The 24,632-nt window shown below is 46.7% G+C and overlaps 10 protein-coding genes across 10 annotated transcripts; 5 read left to right on the top strand and 5 right to left on the bottom strand.

Annotated features, from left to right (window-relative positions):
* Positions 1 to 268: 268 nt before the first annotated feature.
* Positions 269 to 2,637, top strand: AGABI2DRAFT_71215 (hypothetical protein; the record flags this gene model as incomplete). The annotated part of the gene is made up of 16 exons (XM_006461481.1): positions 269 to 336; positions 388 to 441; positions 500 to 513; positions 562 to 638; positions 695 to 818; positions 873 to 979; positions 1,027 to 1,077; positions 1,135 to 1,168; positions 1,225 to 1,274; positions 1,334 to 1,430; positions 1,482 to 1,718; positions 1,809 to 1,972; positions 2,024 to 2,213; positions 2,270 to 2,382; positions 2,436 to 2,530; positions 2,589 to 2,637. 16 exons carry the CDS (start codon positions 269 to 271, stop codon positions 2,635 to 2,637), a joined length of 1,524 nt encoding a protein of 507 aa, XP_006461544.1.
* A 462-nt stretch (positions 2,638 to 3,099) lies between these two features.
* Positions 3,100 to 4,724, top strand: AGABI2DRAFT_178655 (hypothetical protein; the record flags this gene model as incomplete). Its single annotated transcript, XM_006461480.1, has 2 exons — positions 3,100 to 3,373; positions 3,432 to 4,724. The coding sequence occupies exons 1-2, from the start codon at positions 3,113 to 3,115 to the stop codon at positions 4,722 to 4,724; spliced, it is 1,554 nt and encodes a 517-aa protein (XP_006461543.1). The 5' UTR covers positions 3,100 to 3,112.
* Positions 4,725 to 5,954: 1,230 nt separating this feature from the next.
* AGABI2DRAFT_71377 (hypothetical protein) lies at positions 5,955 to 7,457 on the bottom strand (the record flags this gene model as incomplete). The annotated part of the gene is made up of 2 exons (XM_006461479.1): positions 5,955 to 7,300; positions 7,379 to 7,457. Coding segments are annotated over 2 exons (1,425 nt in total), but the record flags the coding sequence as incomplete, so codon positions are not given.
* A 1,051-nt stretch (positions 7,458 to 8,508) lies between these two features.
* AGABI2DRAFT_118419 (hypothetical protein) lies at positions 8,509 to 11,089 on the bottom strand (the record flags this gene model as incomplete). The annotated part of the gene is made up of 7 exons (XM_006461478.1): positions 8,509 to 8,645; positions 8,735 to 8,948; positions 8,996 to 9,118; positions 9,169 to 9,410; positions 9,459 to 10,778; positions 10,831 to 10,932; positions 10,978 to 11,089. The coding sequence occupies 7 exons, from the start codon at positions 11,087 to 11,089 to the stop codon at positions 8,509 to 8,511; spliced, it is 2,250 nt and encodes a 749-aa protein (XP_006461541.1).
* Positions 11,090 to 12,014: 925 nt separating this feature from the next.
* On the top strand, positions 12,015 to 12,301 carry AGABI2DRAFT_118418 (hypothetical protein; the record flags this gene model as incomplete). The annotated part of the gene is made up of 3 exons (XM_006461477.1): positions 12,015 to 12,047; positions 12,102 to 12,196; positions 12,253 to 12,301. The coding sequence occupies 3 exons, from the start codon at positions 12,015 to 12,017 to the stop codon at positions 12,299 to 12,301; spliced, it is 177 nt and encodes a 58-aa protein (XP_006461540.1).
* A 1,011-nt stretch (positions 12,302 to 13,312) lies between these two features.
* Positions 13,313 to 14,389, top strand: AGABI2DRAFT_178653 (hypothetical protein; the record flags this gene model as incomplete). Its single annotated transcript, XM_006461476.1, has 2 exons — positions 13,313 to 14,073; positions 14,138 to 14,389. The coding sequence occupies exons 1-2, from the start codon at positions 13,330 to 13,332 to the stop codon at positions 14,387 to 14,389; spliced, it is 996 nt and encodes a 331-aa protein (XP_006461539.1). The 5' UTR covers positions 13,313 to 13,329.
* Positions 14,390 to 15,322: 933 nt separating this feature from the next.
* AGABI2DRAFT_70764 (hypothetical protein) lies at positions 15,323 to 17,834 on the top strand (the record flags this gene model as incomplete). Its single annotated transcript, XM_006461475.1, has 9 exons — positions 15,323 to 15,611; positions 15,665 to 15,780; positions 15,843 to 16,102; positions 16,162 to 16,627; positions 16,688 to 16,759; positions 16,817 to 17,192; positions 17,247 to 17,495; positions 17,553 to 17,605; positions 17,664 to 17,834. 9 exons carry the CDS (start codon positions 15,323 to 15,325, stop codon positions 17,832 to 17,834), a joined length of 2,052 nt encoding a protein of 683 aa, XP_006461538.1.
* Positions 17,835 to 18,076: 242 nt separating this feature from the next.
* On the bottom strand, positions 18,077 to 20,404 carry AGABI2DRAFT_118415 (hypothetical protein; the record flags this gene model as incomplete). Its single annotated transcript, XM_006461474.1, has 16 exons — positions 18,077 to 18,116; positions 18,177 to 18,361; positions 18,431 to 18,556; positions 18,611 to 18,656; positions 18,717 to 18,783; positions 18,849 to 18,919; positions 18,973 to 19,044; positions 19,097 to 19,151; positions 19,202 to 19,229; positions 19,285 to 19,384; positions 19,450 to 19,505; positions 19,561 to 19,583; positions 19,632 to 19,701; positions 19,757 to 19,792; positions 19,847 to 20,022; positions 20,080 to 20,404. 16 exons carry the CDS (start codon positions 20,402 to 20,404, stop codon positions 18,077 to 18,079), a joined length of 1,476 nt encoding a protein of 491 aa, XP_006461537.1.
* Positions 20,405 to 21,499: 1,095 nt separating this feature from the next.
* On the bottom strand, positions 21,500 to 22,510 carry AGABI2DRAFT_178650 (hypothetical protein; the record flags this gene model as incomplete). Its single annotated transcript, XM_006461473.1, has 2 exons — positions 21,500 to 21,724; positions 21,779 to 22,510. 2 exons carry the CDS (start codon positions 22,508 to 22,510, stop codon positions 21,500 to 21,502), a joined length of 957 nt encoding a protein of 318 aa, XP_006461536.1.
* Positions 22,511 to 23,510: 1,000 nt separating this feature from the next.
* Positions 23,511 to 24,562, bottom strand: AGABI2DRAFT_143390 (hypothetical protein; the record flags this gene model as incomplete). Its single annotated transcript, XM_006461472.1, has 3 exons — positions 23,511 to 23,644; positions 23,721 to 23,763; positions 23,816 to 24,562. 3 exons carry the CDS (start codon positions 24,560 to 24,562, stop codon positions 23,511 to 23,513), a joined length of 924 nt encoding a protein of 307 aa, XP_006461535.1.
* Between the last annotated feature and the right edge of the window lie 70 nt (positions 24,563 to 24,632).

The following is a 24,632-nucleotide window of genomic DNA, read 5'->3' as shown; positions in this document are numbered from 1 at the left end:
TGCCGAACGTCCACGAATCCATCGGCTGCAGGGAAACGTAGTATTGACATGGTGCCGTAGTACTGGTGCGGTCCTAGCTTCAACTTAGAGATTTGCCGAACGTCCACGAAATCGATACCAGCTCGGGGAAACATATCATATCGTCGCGGCACCAGCTTCGACAAACGTCCACAAATACATCGGCTGCAGCAAGAAAAACATGGTTAACGCGTATATATATTGAACAACTTTCTTCGATGTCGACTAAAGCTAGTTTCAAGTTCAAGACATGCCGCAAACCTACACTCACACCTTCGACACCCCTCTTTACAAGGGCTCCGTCACCATAAATATAGGGTAGGTGTCGTTGAGACATCCGTCTGGGTAGCTCTCCTTACATGCCCACAGGCTATTCATTAATGGCAAGTGGGTAGACCCAGTTGACGGCGGTGACCGCATTGAGTGAGTGCGAAGGCCTTCAACTTTCTACTTGGGTACTAATTTTGCTGACCATCTTCAGTGTTGTCGATCCTTGTATGCGCAGTAAATACTTCGAGTTTCTTTTCTGATCCATTGGCACAGGCACCGGCAAGGTCATTACGTCTGTCGTTGGAGGAACATCAAAAGATGTTGATATCGCTGTAGCTGCCGCTGAAAAGGTTCGTTTCTTTTTACCACCTGATAGATCACAGCAAAGCAGTAATTGTCTTAACAGGCCTACAAGACCTCATGGGGTTTGAAGGTGCCCGGTTCCGAACGCGGAAAATTGCTAGCCAAATTGGCAGATTTAGTTGAACAACATGGTGACGAACTAGCGGCGCTAGAGGCCTTGAACGTCGGTCAGTACGATACCTTGTCTGTTGGCTGGTCAACACTGATGCCTGTATATTCAGGGAAACCCTTTCACATGGCAAAGATGGTTGATATTATGACCATAACAGTACACTCATTGAGATACTATGCTGGTTGGGCAGACAAGATCCAAGGCAAGACAATCGAGGTTAGTTCATTTCGAGTTGGTTGAGTTTTTCAGGCTGACTTGGGCAGACGAACGAGAATAAGATGGCCTACACGCGGCATGAGCCATACGGTGTTGTCGTACGTATCGCGTCTCTGGCATTGTGGTTGGATATCACTAACCTCGTCGCCTAATAGGGTGCAATCACGCCCTGGAATATCCCCATCGTGAGTAACCTTTGAGGCTGAACTTCTTTCAATGTCCCTGACATTTATAGGCCGCTGCAGCCTTGAAAATTGCGCCCGTGTTGGCCACTGGGAATGTCGTAGTTCTTAAGGTAGGCTTTCAAACAGTGATACGAATCGATAAGGGGGTTTCTAATTGGTGAACATTTAGCCCTCTGAAGTCACTCCACTCACCGCCCTGTACTTCGCGGACCTCGTCAACAAGGCTGGCTTCCCTCCTGGTACAGTGAACATTATCAATGGTTATGGTGAGAACTTGTATGCGAGTTTACGGAAGACTTATTGACTACGGAGATCAGGCAGCACCGTCGGAGAAGCGATCTCAAGGCATCCATCAATCAGGGCCCTCGGGTTCACAGGAAGCACCCTGACAGGGCGCAAGATCCTCAAAGCCTCGGCCGAGTCAAATTTGAAAAAGGTCGCCCTGGAGCTTGGCGGGAAAAGTCCTACCATCGTTTTCGATGATGCCGAGCTTGATCAAGCTATCAAGTGGGCAAGCGGGGGGATTTTGTACGTCTATTCTTTTGCAGAGGAATGTCTACGCTAACACGGCCATCCGTTCGGTAGCCACAACATGGGTACGTAGTAAATATTTATTGCATGGAACACGTTTTAACAATGAACAGGTCAGGCGTGTATCGCAGGATCACGTATCTACGTGCAAGAGGGAATCTACGATCAGTTCCTGCAAGGGTTCAAGAAGTCAGCCGAGGCTTTGACCGATGCTACGGGAGGTCCATTTGAGCCGGGAGCTCAGCATGGACCTCAAGTTTCGAGTCTTCAATTCGAGGTGAGACAGAAACGTAACAAAACTGGAACAGCTGGCTCATAGATATCATAGCGTGTTATGGGATACGTCAATTCAGGGAAGACCGAGGGTGCAAATGTCCTTATTGGAGGCGAAAGACAAGGAAATACCGGCTACTTTATTAAACCAACAATCTTTACTGAGGCCACGGCGGATATGAAAATCATGCAGGAGGAAATTTTTGGACCTGTTTGCTCTGTCGTCAAGTTCAAGACCGAAGAAGGTAAGCATTTCATTTCTTGCTGGGCTAGCACTCGTAGTAATTTCCGTTGTTGGCAGAGGTCACTGAATGGGCAAACAACACAACGTATGGGCTCGGTGCCAATGTCTTGACTACGAACATTGCACGCTCTATCAGGATGGCGAACAACCTTGAAGCCGGGTCTGTCTGGGTGAGTTTATGTCTAAGTCATAATGTCGAGAATGAGATTTTCATGCCATTTAGGTTAATTCTGGGCCAGTTCCTGACGTGGCCGTTCCTTTCGGTGGTTTTAAGCAGTCGGGTAATAGCAAGGAATTTGGCCAGTATGCTCTTGATGCGTGCGTAGCTGGCGCCATTTGCTGTTTGATATTAAGAAGCTGATGGAACTTTTCGTAGATACACCCAGGTTAAGGCCATCCATATTAACATTGGTCAGCGATTGTAAAGATCCTTGGATATGAAGTATTTTTAAATATTGATGAGTTCGAATATGCCGCCGATTGCTTTTACGAGTCCTTTCCACAAGTCAATCCCGGCTGATTGATTACAATTTTTAAAATTACAACACAGCTGTGTAAGATTTGTTGTTAGAATTAACGTGTTGAAATGTTCAAGATGCAATAATATTGTGGACACTTGGAGTAGATTATGAAACAGGCATATATACGACGAACATTTTGCAGACTTTGGATATTAGGCAGTAGGTATTAAAAAATATGCAGCATGATCTGGATATCAAATTTTGTCGTTCACGAAAGTCTGAGAATCATAAGTATCGCAGTCTATGGGTCGACGGGGATGGTGCGTTATAGATAGACTAGAAAGAAGCCAAAATTTAAATATTAAGCGCCTATAGCGTGGGTATATGTATAGGGAGGCTTATCGATAAGGATTACAGATCCTCTTCATTGTAAACCACTATGCCTCTATCTACGAACAAAGACACATGGACCGAAATCCTCAAATATTTCCGTGTATCCTTATCTTGCGACAATGCAGATGATATCAAAGAAAAGAGACGCATAATACTTTCGATCGCCTTGGTATGTCCTGAGCTGGTCGACATTGCGCTCGACGAGCTGTGGAGATCCTTGACAACGCTTGAACCTATCATCTCTGTGTTCAATGCTCCCCTTTCCGAGAATCTACTCGAATATAAGGGTCAACATGGAGGCTGTTGGGTCAGTTATATTAGTTATATCGATAAATACCCGAACATCTTGAACTCGCTTGAACTAGATTGTCGTTCCAGGCAAGATCACGATGGGCCTCAAGCCTCGAGTCACTAGCTATCTTTCTCGCATCAAATACCTCCATTTTCCCCGTAATCTCTCCTCAAGGGAGTATCCGCTCTGGAACACGCTCTTGAGTACCGGTTTCACCGGGCCCCTTTGTCCCAATCTGCGAGGAATGTCCATTGCTGGGATGGATATGCCCAGTCAAGCATATAACTTGACTGCCTTGGCGTCGCCATCCCTGCAAAGTATAAAACTTCAAGCAGACGACACCTCGGGTACGGTCGCATCATCAATCATTCTCGACACTCTCAACTATCACGGGATGAGGATGCTAGACATCACTTATACGGGCTACGCTACCTATAATATTCTGTTACGCATCTTCCTATTTTCAGAGCTTCGCTCACTTACCATAAGAGCGACGCAATACCAGGGCGATCTCCTGAAGAGTGCTGATGTGCAGTCCTTCGGAACATTAGCACATCTCACAACTTTGGACATCTCTCTTGACATGTTTCAGACAGGCCTACATGTCGCGCGTTGGATAGAGAACATGGAACAACTGTCGATACTTTCTTTGCAGGGGAAGTGGTCAACTGTATGCACTTGTATACAGGGTCGCAGTTTCCCTGCCGTACAATCCCTCTCTCTGATCCTTCAAAAGTCCGACAGTCGTCGATCACCACATGCTGCAAGCTCTCATCTGTCTACTATCCTTAATGCGTTTCCCTCGCTCCACTCTCTCTCCCTTGGTTATCAGGTCAACCAGATCCCAAATGATCCGGTTATCTCACCTGCAGACATTTCTGCTTTGAAGGAAAGGCCGTTGCGGCGTTTGGAATTTAGCTACATCCCGTTGCCCCTTTCCGACGAAGACATCATCGGTATAATCCAGGCATGGCCGATGCTCGAGCGCCTGTCAATAATATCAGGCTCGCGAAGTAAACCAAGTTCCTACGACGCCCGCAAGCTTTTGTCATATGCATCCCATTGTGCGCCATGTTTACATGACATGGCTTTACCCTTGGACTTGTCTTCCTTAACTCCGGACTATTTTGTATCTTCTTTGAGCAAATGCCCTTTGCAACGGTTGGAGCTATCTCGAGCTCAGAATCTTCCGCGGGACTTGAAAGGGATGCACACGCTTGCTCGAAATCTTGTTTCGCTTTTCCCGAGACTTCATACTGTGACCTCCGATGACAGTGACGCAGGACTCAAAGATCTACAAATGATTGTCAAATTCCTTCAGGATGTTATCTCATCTCCGCCGAGAAGACCTGATGGTCTTTTCTAGTTCGTAGCTCGAATTGCTCGTCTAGTTTTTAATCAAACATGTCGTCGTGCTTTTCAATTTGAAACTATACTGTATGTCTTGTGAATTCAACGCGTGTATCTAAGGGTCGTGTATAAGCAGTGAGTGTTCAAATTCAAAGCTAGAGGATTTAATACCGAACAAGCAACAAGTAACAGGACCGGCCGTGGCGAGCTACTCCAGGAAGTTGCTTGAGAGCCGCGGAACTGTGCAACCACGAAGCAGTAATCTGAGGTGAGGTGGATGGGGGAGAGAAATTTGTGCGAGACGTTGGGCGACCGCGGGAGGTGTCGCCACGTTGGGAGGGGAGGGGAGCGACAATAACAGTGTGATGACGTGTTCGTTCAAGCTCGTCGACAGCTTCAACCATGCAGTATGAAGGTAATAAAAAACCTTGATGAACTCGATTGTGTAACACAAAACACTTGCAATTCATGATCGATCTCCCGCACACAAATACAATTTGATAAAGAATTCACGGAAATCGTTCGTAACGACTTCCCGGCCATATTTAACTCATCGCCAATGCGGCTTCCTCTTCGTTCCACTCCAATTTGTGAAGATGATCGCGGTAAAGGGATATTTGTGCGCTAGGCTCCTGGTCACTCCGAAGGGAATGCATGTATTGCGTTATTGAGCCACCGGATTTTGTTCTCCAGACAATCACTGATTTCAAGCCGTGGCCAATAAAAAAATATTCTCGGTTCCATTCATCCACCGGGAGGTACTAAAAGCAGGTCAGAGTATGACAGGGCATCCGCTTGTTATGCTTACACGTCTTAGAGGGAATCTAGCTTGTTTGGCGACACCGTTACCTATCACGAGGTCGAAATACTTTAGCGGTTGGTAGTCTGTAGGGCTGGACGGCTCTATCCGCACAACTGAAGTTGATGGATCCTTAATACGAGTCAATACAAGAAAGAAGATCGAAATTGGGAATAGAATCACCAGTCGGCAGAATATGGCGATGCCAAAAGAGTAGGGAGGCAACCAATACCTGAAATCAACGTTGGCGAGTTGGGAGACAAGATCCTCATCCACACCATCCCATTGCATGTTATCCATAACGCCAGGAAAACATCTTGTAAGCAACTCAGTGATTGTCTGAGAGAGCCGCCATCTATTGTCTTCAGATACCCAGGTCAAACCGGGGAGACTATCGTGCTTGTGATCCACATCGAAATTCCACCCTGAAAATGGTAAGATCAATTTTCAAATTCCTCCAGACTCGGGCTTACCATCAAGAGTGTGAAAGTGAGTGGCATCAACTTCTGACCAGTAGATGAGCGACTGCAGAAAAATCACTTGCGCCTCGTACTCCCCAATGACAAATTTACCAGAACGGTTAGAATCGAGGAGGAAATCAAAGAATGATGCATGATAAAACTGTAGTTGTGTTTCAGCGGCATCTCCTGGTTCTGGTACGCTCATAGCGGAGTAAAGTCCACGCGTGGCCTTGTAGAATGCATGTTGGTCGAGTCGGAGAAAGTTGGAGAGTGCCTGCGCTGAGGCGAGTCTATGCCGTGCATCAAGGTTATTTCGATGGCACATATACGCCAAAAATTTCCTCGTCGTCTCAAATACGAGGGGGGGTATATCCTGAAGGATTCGAGAGTAGAGAAGATCGAGGGCTGCCAACGGGTTCCGGGACACGACCCCCTGGGATCGACGCAAAAACGATAACAGAGAGTCAAGCTGAGAGACGGGATCAGCTTCCTCGGGATCATCAATGTAATTGAGACAAGTCGACGCAAAAATAAAGAGCCCCGATACCGCATAAAGAAGCTCTTCAAGCCTGTCCGGTGGTGGCCAGTCTGCGGGTATCATATCATTGTATGTGGCCTTAATCTCGACGAGTCTATCTTTGACGTATCGTTCCACATCCTCCCGACACTCAGTGTCGATGATAAGCTCCTCGCGACCGCATTCTGATGTTCGGGAGAATATATTCTTGAGGTGTGCCTCGGGGCGACTGAAGATAAGCCAACGAAGTGGGAGATCTGGATTCGTGCGGATGGCGTTGGTGATCATTTCAAGAATCTCTCGCTGAGCTTTCTCCCCTGCACACTCGTCGAGGCCATCCAGGATAACGACGATTGGCTTTCGAGGACGCTCACGTTGGAGGATGGCAAACGGTTCAGCGATCAGTTTCCGAAATTGTACGGGTGGAGAGTTTCGTAGCAGGATTTGGTCTTTGGCCAAACGGTGTTCTATCAAGGAATGGTACTCAGGGACACTCCTAGCAAGCTGGTATGCAAGTGTCGGCACAACAGTTTCGAGCTTGTCTCGACCAGCGGTGCGGGAGAAAAAGTACGATGCGCCAAGAAGCCCCTCCTCCTCACAAGAATCAGCGAAGGACTGAGCAACGGCGGATTTCCCGGTACCGGCCGAACCACGGACCCAGAGCATTTTCCAATCATCGTACTCCGTCAGAAGCCACCTCATGAGCCTTTCCCTGACCTTCAATCGTGTGTCGAGATGGCACCTCGGTGGCGGATATCGAGCGCTGGAGTCCTTCGTGGCATCGAGGCATGTATATGGATCTAACAGTTCGAAGACTTTCGTGACAAGTCAGCGCTAGGCTTCCATGAGCAATAACAAAGAATACGCACCCGCTTGCCTGCTTGAAATGACACTGTTGATATAATTGATTTTCAGTTCATTGATATCAATAAACTGACCACCGTTGACAGTAAAGTCACGCGCATTGGAGAAAGAGCCTGTAAAATCAGATTAGGATGTTTCGATAGCGACTTCAAGCGTAATTTTTCCCATACCAATCTGCTGATTGGGACGAATCGATGATTGTGATTGTCGGCCCAAAAGCCTGAGCCAATTCTTGGTACGATCAACGATAGAGGGAGCGGGTAGGGCCATCGAGAATCAAACAGCCGTGATATAGACGTGGTGAAGGGACGGCCAGAAATGCGTTGGAAGTGTCCTCATGGCAAGCCATCTGATTGACATTGCCTGTCATTTCACGGTCACGGCGCTGATTGTAGCAGTTTTGAGACACCTCGTATTCATGTTAGTCATGATTCAGAAATCCTGTCCAGTCCATTAGTTCATCCATATAAATCCCTTGTTATGCCGGTGACCCGGAAAGTAATGAGCGGAGAAGAAGAAAGTAGACTCGAAGGATTTCATACCGAGCTAGTCACAAGTCATTTTGTCACAGTCACTCTTCTCTCCTTCAACTCCTCGTACCGATTTCTTTTGCCCTCAACTACAATATTGACCGGAAGTTCAAACTTCAAGGAGAAGAAAGATGGATCAGATTATTCCAGGCTTCCTGGTCTCACAGCTGCACGCTTACATATCTCTCACTTTCTGGACTTTACCAGGTACCGCTCGCTCAACCTGGTCCTTGCCGGATTGCTACAAAGATTGAAACACATATCTTTGTTACTCAACTTTGAAGCGGCTTCCAGACGTAGCCAATATCACGCCATCGAGAAAACGCACTATCCAGCAGTGGCGGCTGAAACATGTCGCAACTAGGTGATTAAATGTCCCCCGCGTCTCAACCTAACTACATCGTTGAAGTACGCAAGCCATTTGCTTTAAGAGGAGTAGATAGCGGGCGTCGGGCGTGAAGTACGAAAATTAATGCTCACGTGATCTTCCTTCCGACAAATCACACCTCCTTACACGGCGGGCAAAAGTGCTGTGTGTCTAATATTCCTAAGTCGAATGAGCGAACTATCTCCTGTCTTCGGACCGGGACTGACAGCCTCTATGTAACATGGCCGATCTCTAGCCATTACTATGTATTTATCTCTAATGCGGCTTCCTCTTCGTCCGACTCAATTCCTTGGAAATAGTCCTCGCATTCTGATATCTGTGCTTCCGTGGGCGCCTCTCGCAGCGAAGTGAATGGAAACATCCACGAGAAGACGGTGACTGTGTTGTCCAACACACTACACATATAAATACAATTTGATGAAGAACTGGCGGAAAACGTTCGTAACGATTTCCCATATATACTTAACCCATCGCCAATGCTGCTTCCCCCTCATTCCACCCGAACCGACGCATATCATCGCGGTACTTGGATATTTGCGCTTCAGTAGGCTCCTGGTCACTGCAAAGGAAATGCGCGTGCTGATTTTGGGAACCACCGGGTTTTGTTCTCCAGACAATCACTGACTTCAAGCCGTGCCCAATAAAAAAATATTCTCGGTTCCACTCATCCTTAGGGAACAGCTAGCAGCAGTTTAGAGTATAACTGGACATCGGGTTTATGGGCTTACAAGTCTTAGAGGGAATCTAGCTCGTTTTGCAACACCGTTCTCTATCACGAGGTTGAAATACTTTAGCAGTTGATAGTCCGTGGGGCAGGACGGCTCAACCCGCACAATTGAAGTTGATGGGTCCTAAGTACAGCTCAGTACAGAAAATAAGATCGAATTAAAATTAGAATCACCAATCGGCACAATAAGGCGATAAAAAAAAGATCGCCATGCGTCCAATACCTGAAGTCAACGTTGGAGAGTTGAGAGAGAAGACCGTCATCCACACCATCCCATTGCATGTCCAGCATACTGCCAAAGACGCTGTGGCCAAGCAGTCCCGTGATTGATTCAGAGAGCCGCAATCTATTGTCATGAGATGTCCAGGTCAAGCCGGGGAGACTACCATGCTTGTGCTCCGCATAAAAATTCCACCCTGAAATTGGTAAGGTCGATTTTCAGAATTCTACCAACTCGGACCCACCATCAAGAGCGTGAAAATAGGTGGCATCAACTTCCAACCAGTAGATCAACGACTGCAGAAAGATCACTAGTGCCTTGTACCCCCCAATGGCGAATTTCCCAGAACGGTGAGGATCGAGAAGGAAGTCTTGGAATGAGGCATGATAAAATTGGAGTTGTGTTCCAGCGGCATCTCCTGGTTCTGGTACTTTCATGGCGGAGTAAAGTCCACGCGTGGCCTTGTAGAACACATGTTGGTCGAGTCGGAGAAAGTTGGAGAGCGCTTGCGCTGAGTTGAGTTTATCATATGGATCAAGTTTACTTCGATGGCACATGTACGCCAAAATCTTCCTCGTCGTCTCAAACACGGTGGGGGGGATATCCTGGAGGATTCGAGAATAGAGAAGATCGAGGGCCGCCAGAGGGTTCCTGGACATAGCACCCTGGGACCGACGCAAAAACGATAACAGTGAGTCAAGCTGAGAGACGGGATCAGCTTCCTCGGGATCATCAATATAATTGAGACAAGTCGACGCAAAAATAAAGAGCCCCGATACCGCATAAAGAAGCTCTTCAAGCTTGTCCGGTGGTGGCCAGTCTACGGGTATCATGTCATTGTACGTGGCCTTAATCTCGACGAGTCTATCTTTGACGTATCGTTCTACATTCTCCCGACACTCCGTGTCGATGATAAGCTCCTCGCGACCGCATTCTGATGTTCGGGAGAATATATTCTTGAGGTGTGCCTCTGGGCGACTGAAGATAAGCCAGCGAAGTGGGAGGTCTGGATTCGTGCGGATGGCGTTGGTGATCATTTCAAGAATTTCTCGCTGAGCCTTCTCCCCTGCACACTCGTCGAGGCCATCCAGGATAACGACGATTGGCTTTCGAGGACGCTCGCGTTGGAGGATGGCGAAGGGTTCAACGATCAGTTTCCGAAATTGAATAGGTGGAGAGTTTCGTAGCAAGATATGGTCTTTAGCCAAACGCTGTTCTATGAAGGAATGATACTCAGGATCACTCCTAGCAAGCTGGGATACAAGCGTCGGTACAAGGGTTTCGATCTTGTCTCGGCCAGCGGTGCGGGAGAAAAAATACGACGCCCCAAGAATCTTCTCCTCCTCGCAGGTATCAGCGAAGGACTGAGCAACGGCGGATTTCCCGGTACCGGCGGAACCACGGACCCACAGCATTTTCCAATCATCGTACTCCTTCGAAAGCCACCTCATGAGCCTTTCCCTGATTTTCAATCGCGTGTCGGGATGGCACCTTGGTGGCGGATGTCGAGCGCTGGAATCCTTCGTCGCATCGAGGCATGTATACGGTTCCAAGAGTTCGAAGACTGTCGCGACCAGTCAGCGCTAGGCTTCCATGAGCAATAACAAAGAATGCACCCGCTTGCCTGGTTGAAATGACATTGTTGATATAATTGATTTTCTGTTCAGTGGTGAACTGGCCACCGTTGACAGTAAAGTCACGCGCGTTGGAGAAAGAGCCTGTAAAATCAGATTAGCATGTTTCGATAGCGACTTCAAGCGTACTTTTGCCCATACCAATCTGCTGATTGGGACGAATAGATGATTGTGATTGTCGGCCCAAAAGCCTGAGCCAATTCTTTGTACGATCAGCGATAGAGGGAGCGGGTAGGGCCATCGAAAATCAGACAGCCGTGATAGACGTGGTGAAGGACGACAGAAAGGAAGGAAAGGGACTTGCCAGAAAGTGTTTTCACGAGAACCATACCACCACCTATGGTTCCCATCGTTGTCTTCTTATAAAAAGCGGTGGAGTGATACTGACCACTCTAAGTAATAAGAAAGGTATTGACACAAACCCGTTCTGGCAATAGTCATCAGCAAATCCGCAAAAGAGCGGTCGGAGTGATGCATGCATGGTGTGCGTGATGCGTTTTGTGATGGTGAATGATGGTAACATCACAGCATCAGGGGTTTATGATCAGGTTCATCGCACCTACAATCACAAGCAGTTGCAGAATTGCACTGAATTCACACCGAACACAAAATTAGACCATCAGATTGTTATCGTGCTTATGTTCAACACAGCTATCCAAACTACGGAGTGAGCTTGCAATCGAGATTGCCGTTTGCGAGGAGATAAACCACCTTTCAGCAGCGGACTGCCAGATCCAACGGGGAGTTTAACATGGATGTCAAGTCCCTAGCCTTCAATTCAAGGTGAGGCAGAAATTGTAACAAACGTGGCAGAGCTGACTTACAGTCTTATAGATATTATAGCGTGTTATGGGGTATATGAATTCCGGGAAGACCGAGGGTGCAAAGGTCCTCATTGAGGCGATAGACAAGGAAAGACCAGCTACTTTATTAAACCAACGATCTTTACTGAGGCCAGGGCGGATATGAAGATCATGCAGGAGGAAATTCTGGACTTGTCGGTTCTGTCGTCAAGTTCAAGACCGAAGAACTTAGAGTTTCATTTCTTGCCGGGCTAGCGCTCGCAGTAATGTCCGTTCTTGGCAGAGGTCACTGAATGGGCAAACAACACAACGTATGGGCTCGGTCCCAATGTCCTGACTACGAACGTCGCACGCTCTATCAGGATGGCGAACAACCTTGAAGCCGGGTCTGTCTGGGTGAGTTTTATGTCTACGTCATGATTTCGAGCACGAAAATTTCATGTCATTCAGGTTGATTCTGGGCCGGTTGGTGAAATGGCTGTCCCTTTCGGTGGGCTTAAGCCGTCGGGTATGGGCAGGGAATTTGGCCAGTATGCTCTCGATGCGTGCGTAGCTGGTGCCATTGGCCATTTTGTCAATACAAACTGATGGAATGCCTTAGATACAGCCAGGTGAAGGCTGTCCATATAAACATTGGTCAGCGACTGTAAAATCCTTGGATGTGCATAATTGTTGAATTTGAATATGTCGATTGTTTTTACGAGTCCTTTCCCTAGGTCAATTCTGACTGATTGATTAAAGCCGATTCAGCATTCGGCCTGTTGAGAATTCCTTATCTGCGCATATGGAATACGCACGGCAAGTCATCCAATGTTTATTTATGGAACCAATTTGTAGTTCATGCCAGTCACTGAATGATACGGACGTCAAAACAAGATTCCATTTTTCGCTCCGTCCATTTAGGTTAAATTAATCTTTATTCCTGCGGAGTGTGTTTTAGGATTCCACCTCGTCCGAGAGATATGCTCGCATTCATCCAACGTTCAGTTTCCTCTCTTCCTCAGGTCCCCATTTCTTGTCGTGAACTGTCTAAATCACCTTCCGTTGAACCAGCCTAACGGACAACACGCCTATATATATATATAGCAGTCACATATATCATGGGAACCCGAACATGTTGATTAATTTCGCCTTGATTTCAGTTGTCAATCAATTACCCCGCTCAACTCGATCCAGGGCTACCATAGTCTCGTTCATCATTGACGTTTGGCCCCACGAATCGCAGGAGATGAAGAGGATTTCGAATAGAATGGCTCCCTTCCGAGTCACTTTTGAACCTAAGGCCGAAACTTTCATCAGTCCAGGGCTGATTCAGACGTGCTGACAAATAGGCTTCACTTTCTTCTCACCACGATCCCCTTGGTGTACGCTGAAAGTTCCAGGCTCAATACTTCCATCGTTCTTACCGTATAATCTCGATCCATCTCATATGTCTCTCACAAATGACTTTCTCTCCATCGTGTCAAACTCAGCGACACTGTCCTTCTCTCACGGTTCAACATGGGTGCGAATCACAGACTCTTTTTCATTTGTCGACACGGAAGCTGATGGTTGTGTTCAGATGGGATGATAGAATGAGAATCATGACATATTTTATTTCAGGCTCTAGATATAAGTACTTTTGCAATAAAAAACGTTCTCGATAACTGTACCCATCGACCTCCATTCGAACGGCAAAATGCTCTATTACCCAGGAAAAGTTGCATACATTTTCCTGGCCCTTTCCGCTTTTCATTTCGACCAAGTCCTCGGACGAGGAGGACGTGGTGGAGGCGGTCATACCGGCGGAAGCACAGGCGACGATTCTGACTCGAATTCTCTTGAACTTTCACCAAGCATGACTGCAGTTTTCGCCCTTACTGTTGTCGTTTCCATTGTCACACTTTATCAACTAGTGTGCACACTTGGGCGATTCAGAAAACGCGACTTACCCGAGGACCACAAATCGAATCCATCACCTTACGACATTGGGCCACACTTCCTTAAACTCTTGTTTGGTTATCTCTTTGTATACCTCACCAGCAATATCCTCTATGCCCTCGCTGTCGCCTATGATGAAGTAGATTTTCTTCGGGTGTTACACTCCCAGGGTCTACACGTCGCAGCAGCATTCACTGCTCAATTGGCCTACGTGCTTTTATTCGCTATCCTATTATCCATCACCAGACATCGTCAAAGAATTCAATTGAACGTGTATGCACCAACGTTCAATCTGAAATTCTTATTGGACGCGTTCCTCTTGCTGGATATCCTTGTTCTTGGCATTGTGCAAGATGCGATTGGGTTGAAGCTCAGAGAGATGTTCAATGCCGAAGTAATCGCGGTTGTGTTCCACGTGCTAGTGTTTTATGCCAGCATATATACGACCATATATGCTATCCTCATATATATGAGGCTCTCTCGAGCCACTATTTCTGACAGCGTGCGTTATTCATTTACTTGAATCATTTGAATTTTCGCGGGACTAATTTGATTTAACTGAGCAGATTATATGGACGGTCGCATTCTTGGCTGGTCCAGCCTTGGTCGTGGTTACACTCTATCGACTTATCACCATTAGCATAGCATATGCTAATTCTTTCGTTCATGTGCGGGACATAGTTCATAGCTCAACGGGGTTTTTTCACCTAGAAGGCTTGTTGATCGCGGACACCACCATTGCGGGTGTCGTTTTCCTTTTCGTGGCGGAATGTTGTTTGCATATGGGTGCACCACCGAGAGCTCCAAAGAAAATTTGAAGGGTTTTTTTGAGTGAAATTCAGAGCCATGGTATTTGATGTACTTTTTTTTTTTCCAGTCAGTCGATCCATTTTTAAAGTATTATTTGTATTATTCGGTCTTGGGTAAATTCGTGTAGTAATATCCGTTTGCTTGGACAGCGGAAGAAATGTACTCGAATTTACGCAATGCAGCGGGGCTGGCAACGGGCTGTTACAGCCCGTGTGGGACTTGTATTATTACTCAACAGCACCGCCCGCTCCAACCCCGATAATATTAGAGACTGAAAGTTTAATGAAAATTGATTCGAGCACTCAGCACACTCGAGCTCGTGCGGCCACAAAGGGACAATATTAAGAACCTGTTGATACGGCACTCGACTGCTGATGAGAAGGTCATATTCGACAATCTTTAGGCTTTTAGAGATAAAAGGTACTGCAAAGCGTGATTGTTCCTCTGGGAATCGAGTGGAGCAATAGACAGCGGAAACCGCCGAAGCCGAGGTTGCCGGGTACGAGAACCGGGCGCATTAACTCAATCTCGCCCTTGATGCGACTTGCCCTCGTCCATTTCCTATGCGTGTTCATCGAACTCGTGGCCTTTCAAAGGGGGCAACACAACGTGTATTGGCGTCCAACTCGACTACTGATGAGAAGACGTAGTATTCGGCAGTCATCTAGGCTTTTAGAGATGTACGTGGTGCATGCTTTGAGCGCTTCTTCTTGAGTAGTGACGCACGGGCTTCTTATGCAGCAATGGAAACCTCCGGGGCCGAAGTTGCCGTGCAGAAGACCTTGAGGATATAAACTATGCCAAGGAACGAAACTTCTTGCCACTTGTCGGTTGACGACGACTTGCTCTCGTTCATTTCATAGTGCGTGTGTTTGCTTTTCATCTCATTTTTGCTCTAAATAGGCTTACGCATCCTTTTTCAGTTCAGATATTCATTCATTATGAAGACGCGGCTATTGGTTCGCTTATTGGCTCCAGCTCTGTTTTTGAGCAGGATGTGTGTTGCTAGTCTTCCGTCTGGGACTGCACCCATGCACATGTCGGGCTATACAGAGCAACTGTCTCCCCGGGATCTCATTACGGAGGACGATATTGCAGATGATTATGACTACGTCATCTGTGGTGGAGGACTGGCCGGGCTCGTGTTAGCGTCCAGACTCTCCACCGCGAACTACAAAGTGTTGGTTTTGGAGGCGGGCATGTCAGGTGACGAGATCGCTGACCGAATCAGTTGAGTGGCTTGAACAGTTTTGTTGTGTTGTTCTCATTCATATTGTTCCCAGACACGCCCTCGGGCGCGTTCTACGCTTCTATCGTGGGCACAGATTATGATTGGAAGGATACAACTGTTCCGCAGCCGCACCTCAACAACCGTACCATTTCATGGCCACATGGCAAGGTATAGTAGAGTCAACAACGAGACCCCAATGCTAGCGCTCACGTTATTTTAACCACTTGCAGATTCTTGGCGGTTCGACAGCGATGAACGCCATGTACGTTGTCCGTCCAGCTTCTAACGAATTAGATGCATGGGAAAGTATCATCGCCTCGGAAGATAGTGATGCTGCTCAAAAATGGGGCTGGGATGAAATGTTTTCTGCTATGAAACGATCCGAGAATTTCACAGCTCCCCGAGACGATGTGGTCAGTATCGGACACATTCAGTGGGATGCCAATGCATATGGGAGCGGTGGGCCACTGTCGGTGTCGTACCCAGGCATGTACGTGTGCAAGGTTTCTTTACCCTTCTCATTAGCTCATCATCATTCTTATTGTATAGCACGTTAGAATGGGTCGGTAATTGGACGTCCTCATTATCCGCAGCCGGTGTTCCTCCGCTCGCGAACCCGAATAATGGAGAAGTTCTTGGAGGGTTTGTCACAGCTTCCACAATAAACCCCACAAACTGGACGCGCTCTTCCTCTCGCTCTGCCTACATCTCCCCTCTACCTCCGAGCAGCAATCTTCACATCCTACCAGAAGCAACCGTTACACGTTTGAATTTTCGCACAGAAGCCATATCTGAAGGCTGGGTTGCCGACGCCGTCGAATTTGCTAAAGACGCAGACTCGACAAGGAGAACTGTACGCGTCAACAAAGAAGTCATCTTGTCTGCGGGAGTAGTTGGGAGTCCCAAGATCTTAATGTTGAGCGGATTCGGGCCGAAAGAGGTGTTATCGAATGCCGATGTTACCTTAGTTGAAGATGTTCCTGGCATTGGACAAAGGTGCAAGATCATCCGGTGCGTGTCAACTTAGTTTTCAAACATTCGGTTCCTGACGATTTATGATCGACATCTTCCCCAGGTCGCTAGTGTCGTTTGGAAGTCAAATCTTGAAACTGCTGGGGATATCCACAATTCTCGTTCAGCCTTTGCTGTGCGTCCGCCTGTTGTTTTACCTTTTACGTTGGAAATAATCTTTTCGCTCCATTAGAATTCGTCCGAATTCAAGTCATTCATCAACGACGCAATCGCATACGTCAATCTCACTAGTATTTTCGGCTCTGCCGGCGCGTCCGCTTTCCAACAACAAATTCAGTCGAGTTTCGACAATTCGTCTGCGACGATTTCACAGTTGAGATCGTCAGATGTCTTGGAAGGGTATAAGACTATTTACCAGATTCTTTCTGAGGATTTTATGAATGCTGGAGGGCCACAAGTGGAGCTATTGATGAGCTTGGTCGGTACTGGAGAGATATCTGTTCAAGCCGCGCTACAGCATCCGTTCAGTGTGGGGCGGTTGTGGATCCAGTCTCCCGATCCGTTCCAAAAGGTCTTGATCGATCCCGGATATCTTACACATTTTGCTGGTACGTTCTAGTGTCTCTGTCATTCTTGCGTGATGACTAACTTATTTACTTTAGATATCATTACTCTGCGACAAGGGATCAAATTCATTCAGGGACTCGGTAACATCTTAGCTTCCAATGCAACAGGCGCACCCTTGATAGGAGAGCAACTCTCACCTGGACCTGAGGTAACGTCAGATCAGGATATTGAAGCGTGGTTGAGGGGCTCGGTCTCCTCACAATTTCATCCAAGTTCGAGTTGTGGGATGATGCCGAGAGAGCAGGGAGGTGTTGTTGATTCGAAATTGAAAGTTTATGGTGCCGGTACGTGCGGCTTCTCAGTTCTCAAATCTAAGTTCTGAATGGCTTTTTTTCTGGCAGCTAATGTGAGAGTCGTTGATACTTCGGTGTTCCCATTCGATTTCGCTGCACATGTGAGTGGTCCTGTATTATTTTCTGGAGATGTAGTGACTAATTTGGAATATCGTTCAGCTTGCTTCAGTTACTTTTGGTCTGGCGGAACAAGCGTCGTTGATTATACAAGAGGAATCATTCACGGTTCCGAGCAGTGGGGTACGCTCGATTATATATTGTACTTTGTCGCGTTTAATAACGACGACAACGATAATAGTAGGATTGCTGTTAGGCAATATGTGGCTGTAATCGTGTATATCCTTTGTATTATACCCCAAGTCAATATGAGTACTGTGTTAAAGATTGAAAACAGTCGCATTATTCTTGGTTGATTGTGTGGCTCTTATCGTCTACTCGGATATTTTTCTATTGCATATTTTTTTTATATCTACGATCTTGATTTCCGCTGTGCTCTGTGTCCGATCCTCCTCTGCCAAATCACACTCAAATCACTGTCATTTATTTACTGCAAAATTCGATCACATACGAAGCTATTGTTTCACAAGATCGCGCGCATACGCAATAAGAGCACTTGAAATTCGCACCGAAAAATTTCAGTTTTAGTCAACAACCTTAAGAAGTTAAACTCACCGAACAGGACGTCCAGTAATACCTTTTTCATAATAAGGTCCAGCACGACTGACCTCCTTAGCCCCAGCCATATCGATATGAGCCCATTTCAATGTAGCGGGTTTGCCGTCTCTGGGTTCACACCCCTCTGCGAAGGCTTTGATGAAAAGGGCTGCAGTGACGCTGCCAGCGGGACGTCCACCAGTCTGTCGGAACATGTTTCGTCAGCCTCCGCTATTTTTTTAAAAATTTTAGATGAGGAAGTGTGAACGTACGTTTTGGAGATCGGCGTTGGAACTTTGGATTTGAGGAAGATAGTCGTCGTCGAGGGGCATGCGCCAAAAACGATCGTATTCATCTTCGCCAGCTGCACGGAGTCGTTCCCAAAGTTCGTCTGAAGACTACGAGGCTGAAATTAATCCATTTCCTTTGGCCACTAAGAATTTCCTACTCACGGAGAAGACCCCGGCATATACCTCGCCGAGGGCAATTTTTATTGCCCTGTGGAAGAGAATTAGTGAGATACGCTGAGGGATCTGACAGACAAGTTTATAATCATACCCTGTTAAAGTCGCAGCATCAATCAACGTGTGAGGATGGTATTCAGTTATTGTGTAGTAAACGGCATCTAGAGTGGGAAATTCGGGTTTCATGCTTCGAATAGAGCATAAGTCGATAAGAGTTGAAGCGTACCAGCGAGTACAAGGCGGCCTTCAGCGTCGGTATTGTCTATCTCTACGGACTTGCCATTCATAGCATAGACACTGAGAACGTCATTTAGTGGACCGATGGGTAGGGTAAAGGGCTCATTCCCCACATGTCTCCCGGTTTGGTAGCGCTGGGTCCTGGCATATTCTCAGTCAGTGGAGTTACCACTACCAAATTGATCCTAAAGAGGATTTGAACCAAATGGCCAGTAATAAGGGACAGAACGAACATACGGCATTTGAAGTCTAGCAATGGCCCAAGCAGCAGACGATACGGTTGCGGCACCACCTAATATTCACGCTTCATTTCAACAGTTTTCAATAGTATGCGCAACATACCCATATCTGCTCGCATGGCTTTCATATTCTAAAGCGAATCTTCAGAGAAAACAGTCAGTGGGAGATTTATAGAAAAGACGAACTGCAGGCGGCTTCAGACTGATACCTCCGGAATCGAATGTAATACCCTTTCCAACAAACGCAAGTGGCTGAGCAGAGCTGTCCGGAGCGCCTTTGTAATGACTAAACACAGTCGTGTCAGAGATACTGTACGACAGGGGTACAGCACAAATACATTATACTCTCACATTTCGAGGATTTTAGCGGGCTCCGAACTCCCATGGGTTACTGAAAGGAAGGTATTCTGAAGTTCGACGATCAATCATACAAATATGTACCAGGGGGTCAATAAACCGCACCATACTTCTCTCCTTTGCCCATGCTGCATGTATATCAGCATATTTCCGAGGGAAAAAGCGAGAGTTCAAACCTGTATCACGAACAAAGATCTCCACGTTCGGAATACCTTCGAATTCTTTTTTGATACGTTCTGTAAAGTTCTGTGTAGTCCGTCATGAATATTCACTTGTGGCGAGTATTAAGTATCCCACTCACAGAGGGCGTCACCATATTGGCCGGAAGTTCCATCAGCTAGAAGAGAGTGTCGACATAGCGTACAGTAATGTTATAAGAACAAAGTCTTACAGTACGGGCGAGATTCTGTGCCTGGGCGTAGATATAACCTGTATCCCACCCATTTGACTCTTGCAGAGGCTTGATTATAAGCTTTTCAGGAATAGGCGTTGTGTTATTTGGATTGAAGCGCGATGGCGGGGAGGTTTTCAACGTGAATTTATACAAAGAAAGATGCGCAGCAACGGCTTAATCAGAAAGGATGAGCATAACCGAGAGAATTAGCTTTAAGCCTCCATACATACCTGCTGCGTGAGGATCAAGAGATGCATCCGCAAGAACTTCGGTGATACCATCGAACGCTTTCAAATCTTTGATCCCAGCACCCACAGCCTTTCGGACAAGTTCTCTCCTCTCAGCTCCCTTTTTCTGCGAAAATTTGTCTCCTAGGGAGGAAATCGTGGTGGTGGTTCCAGGTGGCGCTTCGAAAAAAGTCCTTGTTGTTCCGACTCGGGGGGACTTGACGCCAGAGGGTGTACCTTTCCAAAATTCTTGCGGAGAGACACCACGGATGCGTTGCGATTCGCCAGAGGGATCAAAGGGTAGTAAAAGACCTGAGGAACTTGTCATGGTTTCAATAGAAACTCAGAGCCAGGATATGGGAGGTGATATACGGCCGATACGAGGGCGTGTGGATCCATGATCATGCGCAGAGATTTTGAATAGTGCAACTCTGATTGGCTAGTGGGCGATCTCTCCTTTATTTAGGTCGGTGCAGTCGCACTCCTGTTGATGAACTCTCATTGTGGCCGGATAACGTTCAGAGAGAAAAGTTGTAAACAACTGCGTGAAAGATTGGGGAATGGAAGATCGAGAGTTTTAAGAGCCCTCGATTCCAGGCGGTGAGATCGGGGCAAGGAATGCGATCGGGCCACCCCGGGAGCGCTCCTTGCACTTATGACCTCTCGGTATGCTTTAGTTCTCTCCTAATTATCCGGGTGAGGGAGGGTAGGACTTGAAAAAGGTAAGGGCTGAGAGGACACGCGATTCGAAAGACACGTAGATAAAGTAAGAATAAAAATGTCAAGATGGCCAAGCTTCGAGTGATCCAAACAGAAACACACACACAGACACGGACCGTTTCGAGAACTCACACTGTGCTCGATCCTCGTGCAGTGTTCCAGTTAATAGTGCCCCCCTGTTACCCAGCCTCCAGCGCAGGAACCTTGTTAAAAAGGAGGTTGATGATTGCAAGTATATATGCGAGTCGAATTGGCAATCAACTGGCTACAAACTGAGTAAATTATCTATACTTCAAATGACTGAAACCCGGATGGAGGACACCTGAAGAAGGAAAGATAGCTGAGAAATATCTTCAGGGATTTTTCTTGGAGCCCCGAGCTGAAAGAGTGATCCTGGAGTCCGAGGAAGTAAAGATGATCGTTATGAAATGAGTAGTTAAAAGCCGCCGGTTATTTGTATGCCCATGCCAGCCCCGGCGGACGGGAGAGAATCCTTCAGAGCAATAGTAAAATGTAAGGAGGTGGGCTGGTAGACAAATCGTTTACTTATTGTCAAATTTCGACAACCAATCTATGTCCGAATTTCATTTCAATGCGCATCTTGATACATTATGGAATACAAAATTTATTAAGAGCGTACACGTGCGGAAAAACTAAAGTGAATACAAAAGAATAAATTTTGCTCCTATCTGGTCGTCTACCGCTAACAGATAATGAGAGACGAAAGCTTAAATCGCGCGCTCATGCGAAAGTGACAATAAACAGTAGCAATAGAGACGACTCCTTCGACGACGACAGCAGCGATCAACAAGCCGTCTCCTTCCTCCAAAGATGGCGCAACATAATGTTCAAGGCCAGCGTCGACTATCCCAAATATGCTCCCACAAACGACTATCGGGCTGACAGCAAAGGCGGAGATATTTATAATCTTGTTGGAGAGAATGTAAGAATCGGGAGATAAAATGTAAGCTATTTCACATACCCTGTCCCGAATATTGGCGTTGGATAGCCTGGCACGGGCCATGAACGAAGATATCGCCACATTTAGACTCGCAAGGAATACGAAAACCTGGAACGCAACAATAAGATTCTCCAGTGCGGCAATCCTGGCCGAATCTCCTGGGTCATTGGTATTCAGCCCAGTTCTCGGTAGCAGGGCATCCCGGGAAACACCGAGGGCAAGAATAGTCACCAACAACACACCATCCAAAACGGTTTTCAAGTTGAGGGTATTTTGGGCAGGGTTCAATAGGAGTCTTTGGCGGTATGCAATGGTGGAGAAGATGGTGGCGTAAAATAGGACGATGGCAAACTGGCTAGCCAACTCCGTTGCGATTAGAAGCCCATCAGCTAAACCACTGCCGCTGGCAACGACGACCGTATGGAGGATGTTGAAGAGGAGATAGATAATTGTGTAAGAAACCAAGAGGATGCGGGATAGCATCCCTGTATCATAGTGCTCTGGTAAATGAAGGCTTTTGAAGCGTTGAGCAGAATATCCTACTTGGGAAAATGTCATGAGAGCTATGACCATTCTCAGAATGAAAATTGTATCGAGGGCGGGGGGAAGATGATTAAAGTCCGAGTCGGAGCTGACATCAGGATCGTCTCCGGGGTCTGGGGGTATGCGCATGCCTGTAACCAAAACTCCCTCTAGATTGAAAAATGAGAAAATTAGCAGAATGGTGGACAGTCGGGAGGAGAATAGAGACATGGTGAGATACTGGCAGGTTGACGGGAATGGTGTCAGTGAGTTTGGACCGGTTTTTATCTGTCAAGGATAGCAATTTCCTTCACATCCGGCGAGATCGCTCATACGGGGGTCAACAAAGATCCAATTTTCATCACGAGGTCTTGACAGTGCGTAATGCGCATGGATCGATGCGCATTATTATCATTGGTCAGAGGTTCAGTCACTCGATTTGCTGAAAATCCCTCCTCTCAAACACATTTCATATTACACAACATGGTTTACAAAGTTATATCCGGATTTTCCGAGTGAACACACCCAAGTGGCAAGGAGGTTCAATGAGACTTCGAATTTGGAAGGCAGTGCCAGCTTGTCACCATCGGAGTACAAGTGGCATTAACGTACCTATCAGACTGCGAGCGCGTCGCGTTGACCAATGGCGTCAGAGCTGAATCTGACCGTATGGTTTTGTTACTTGTGGGTGACCGAACCTCTGAACATACCGAACTAGTACAAGTTGCGTTGGAACATGAAATTACTAAAACTTCCGGCTCCACCATAGCGCCCACTCGCTAGTGGGTTCAATAAAGGCAAACAGTCACAAGGAAGACCTTTACTACGACGCAATACTCGGCGCTCATGCAATGGGACCGGGTTAACTTATCAGTTAGCCTCTTACATTCGTATAAAAAGGTGGTATATAGGTTATACGTAGTATTCCGGATAAAATGTCGTTGTAGACAAAAAAATCGGAGAGCGACTGAACGACGCAACATCTCAGAAGAGTCCTTGAAGGCACAGGCAATTCGGAGATGAATTCTAGATTCCCTTCTACCACTCGACCACCAACCCATGGCAGATTTCCATTTCAATGCACATCCGTGATACATTATGGAAGCCAATAGTTACTAAGAGCGTAAATGTACGGAAAAATTAAAGTGATAAGTTAACAAAAAGGAATCCATTGCTAACAGCTAGCGCAAGGCAAAAAGAAATAAAGTGCATAGACGAAACTTGATAACGCTCAGACTTTCTTCTCAGAAGCTGCTCCTTTATCCGACTTCGGAGGCTTTGGCGGAGCGCCCATGAGAAGGCAAAAATGAACAGTAGCAATAGAGACGATTCCAAGGATGACGACAGCAGCGATCAACAAACCGTCTGATAACTCCACAGATAGCAGTGGGACTTGAAATTCAATGCCAACGTCGATTATCCCAAATATGCCTCCACACACGACTATCGGGCTGACAGCATTGAAAGGCGCAGATATTTATAATCTTGTTTGAGAGAATGTAAAGATCAGGAAAGAAAATTTTGCTATTCACATACCCTGTCCCGAATATTGGCTTTGGATAGCCTGGCACGGGCCATGAACGAAGATACCGCCACATTTAGACTCGCAAGGGATACGAAAACCTGGAACGCAACAATAAGATTCCGTAGTATTACAATCCTCTTCTGGTCTTCTGGGTCATTGGGATTTAGCCCAGTTCCAGGTACGGCATCCTGGGCAATACCAAGAGCAAGGATAGTCACCAACAGCGTACCATCCAAAAACGTCTTCAAGTTGAGGATGTTTTTGGCAGGATTCAATTGGAGTCTTTGACGATATGCAACGATGGAGAGAAGGGTGGCGTAAAATAGGACGATGGCGACAAGTTGGCCAGTGAAATTTGTTCCGGGGAAGAACGCCAAAGGTAAATGAAAGTTACCACCACGGCTGGCAGTGGAAACCGCATAGAGTGAGTTATAGAGGATATAGATAACCGTGTAAGAAGTCAAGAGGATGCGGAATAGCATCCCTGTATCATAACGCAAAATGGGTTCACCCTCCGGTAAATGAAGGCTTTTGAAGCGTTTCAGAGAATATCCCAGTTGGAAAAGAGTGATGATAGCAATGACAATTCTCAGAGCGAAAACTGCCTCGACTTCAGGGGTAAGACTAAGGTCGAGGCTGACATCAGGACCGTCTCCGGAGCCTGAGCCTCCTCCTCCACCTCTACCAAAAACTCCTTCTAAATGGAATAGCGAGAAAAATAGTAGAATTGTGGGAAGTCGAGAGGAGAATATAGACATGGTGAGGTACCTGTGGGATGAAGGGAATAATGTTGAATTTTTTGGACCGGTATTTATCTCTCATGGAGGG

Source organism: Agaricus bisporus, assembly GCF_000300575.1.
Source record: "Agaricus bisporus var. bisporus H97 unplaced genomic scaffold AGABI2scaffold_6, whole genome shotgun sequence".
NCBI lineage: Eukaryota > Fungi > Basidiomycota > Agaricomycetes > Agaricales > Agaricaceae > Agaricus > Agaricus bisporus.
The sequence above is the reverse complement of the archived record's forward strand: the minus strand, read 5'-3'. Positions and strand labels throughout refer to the sequence as shown.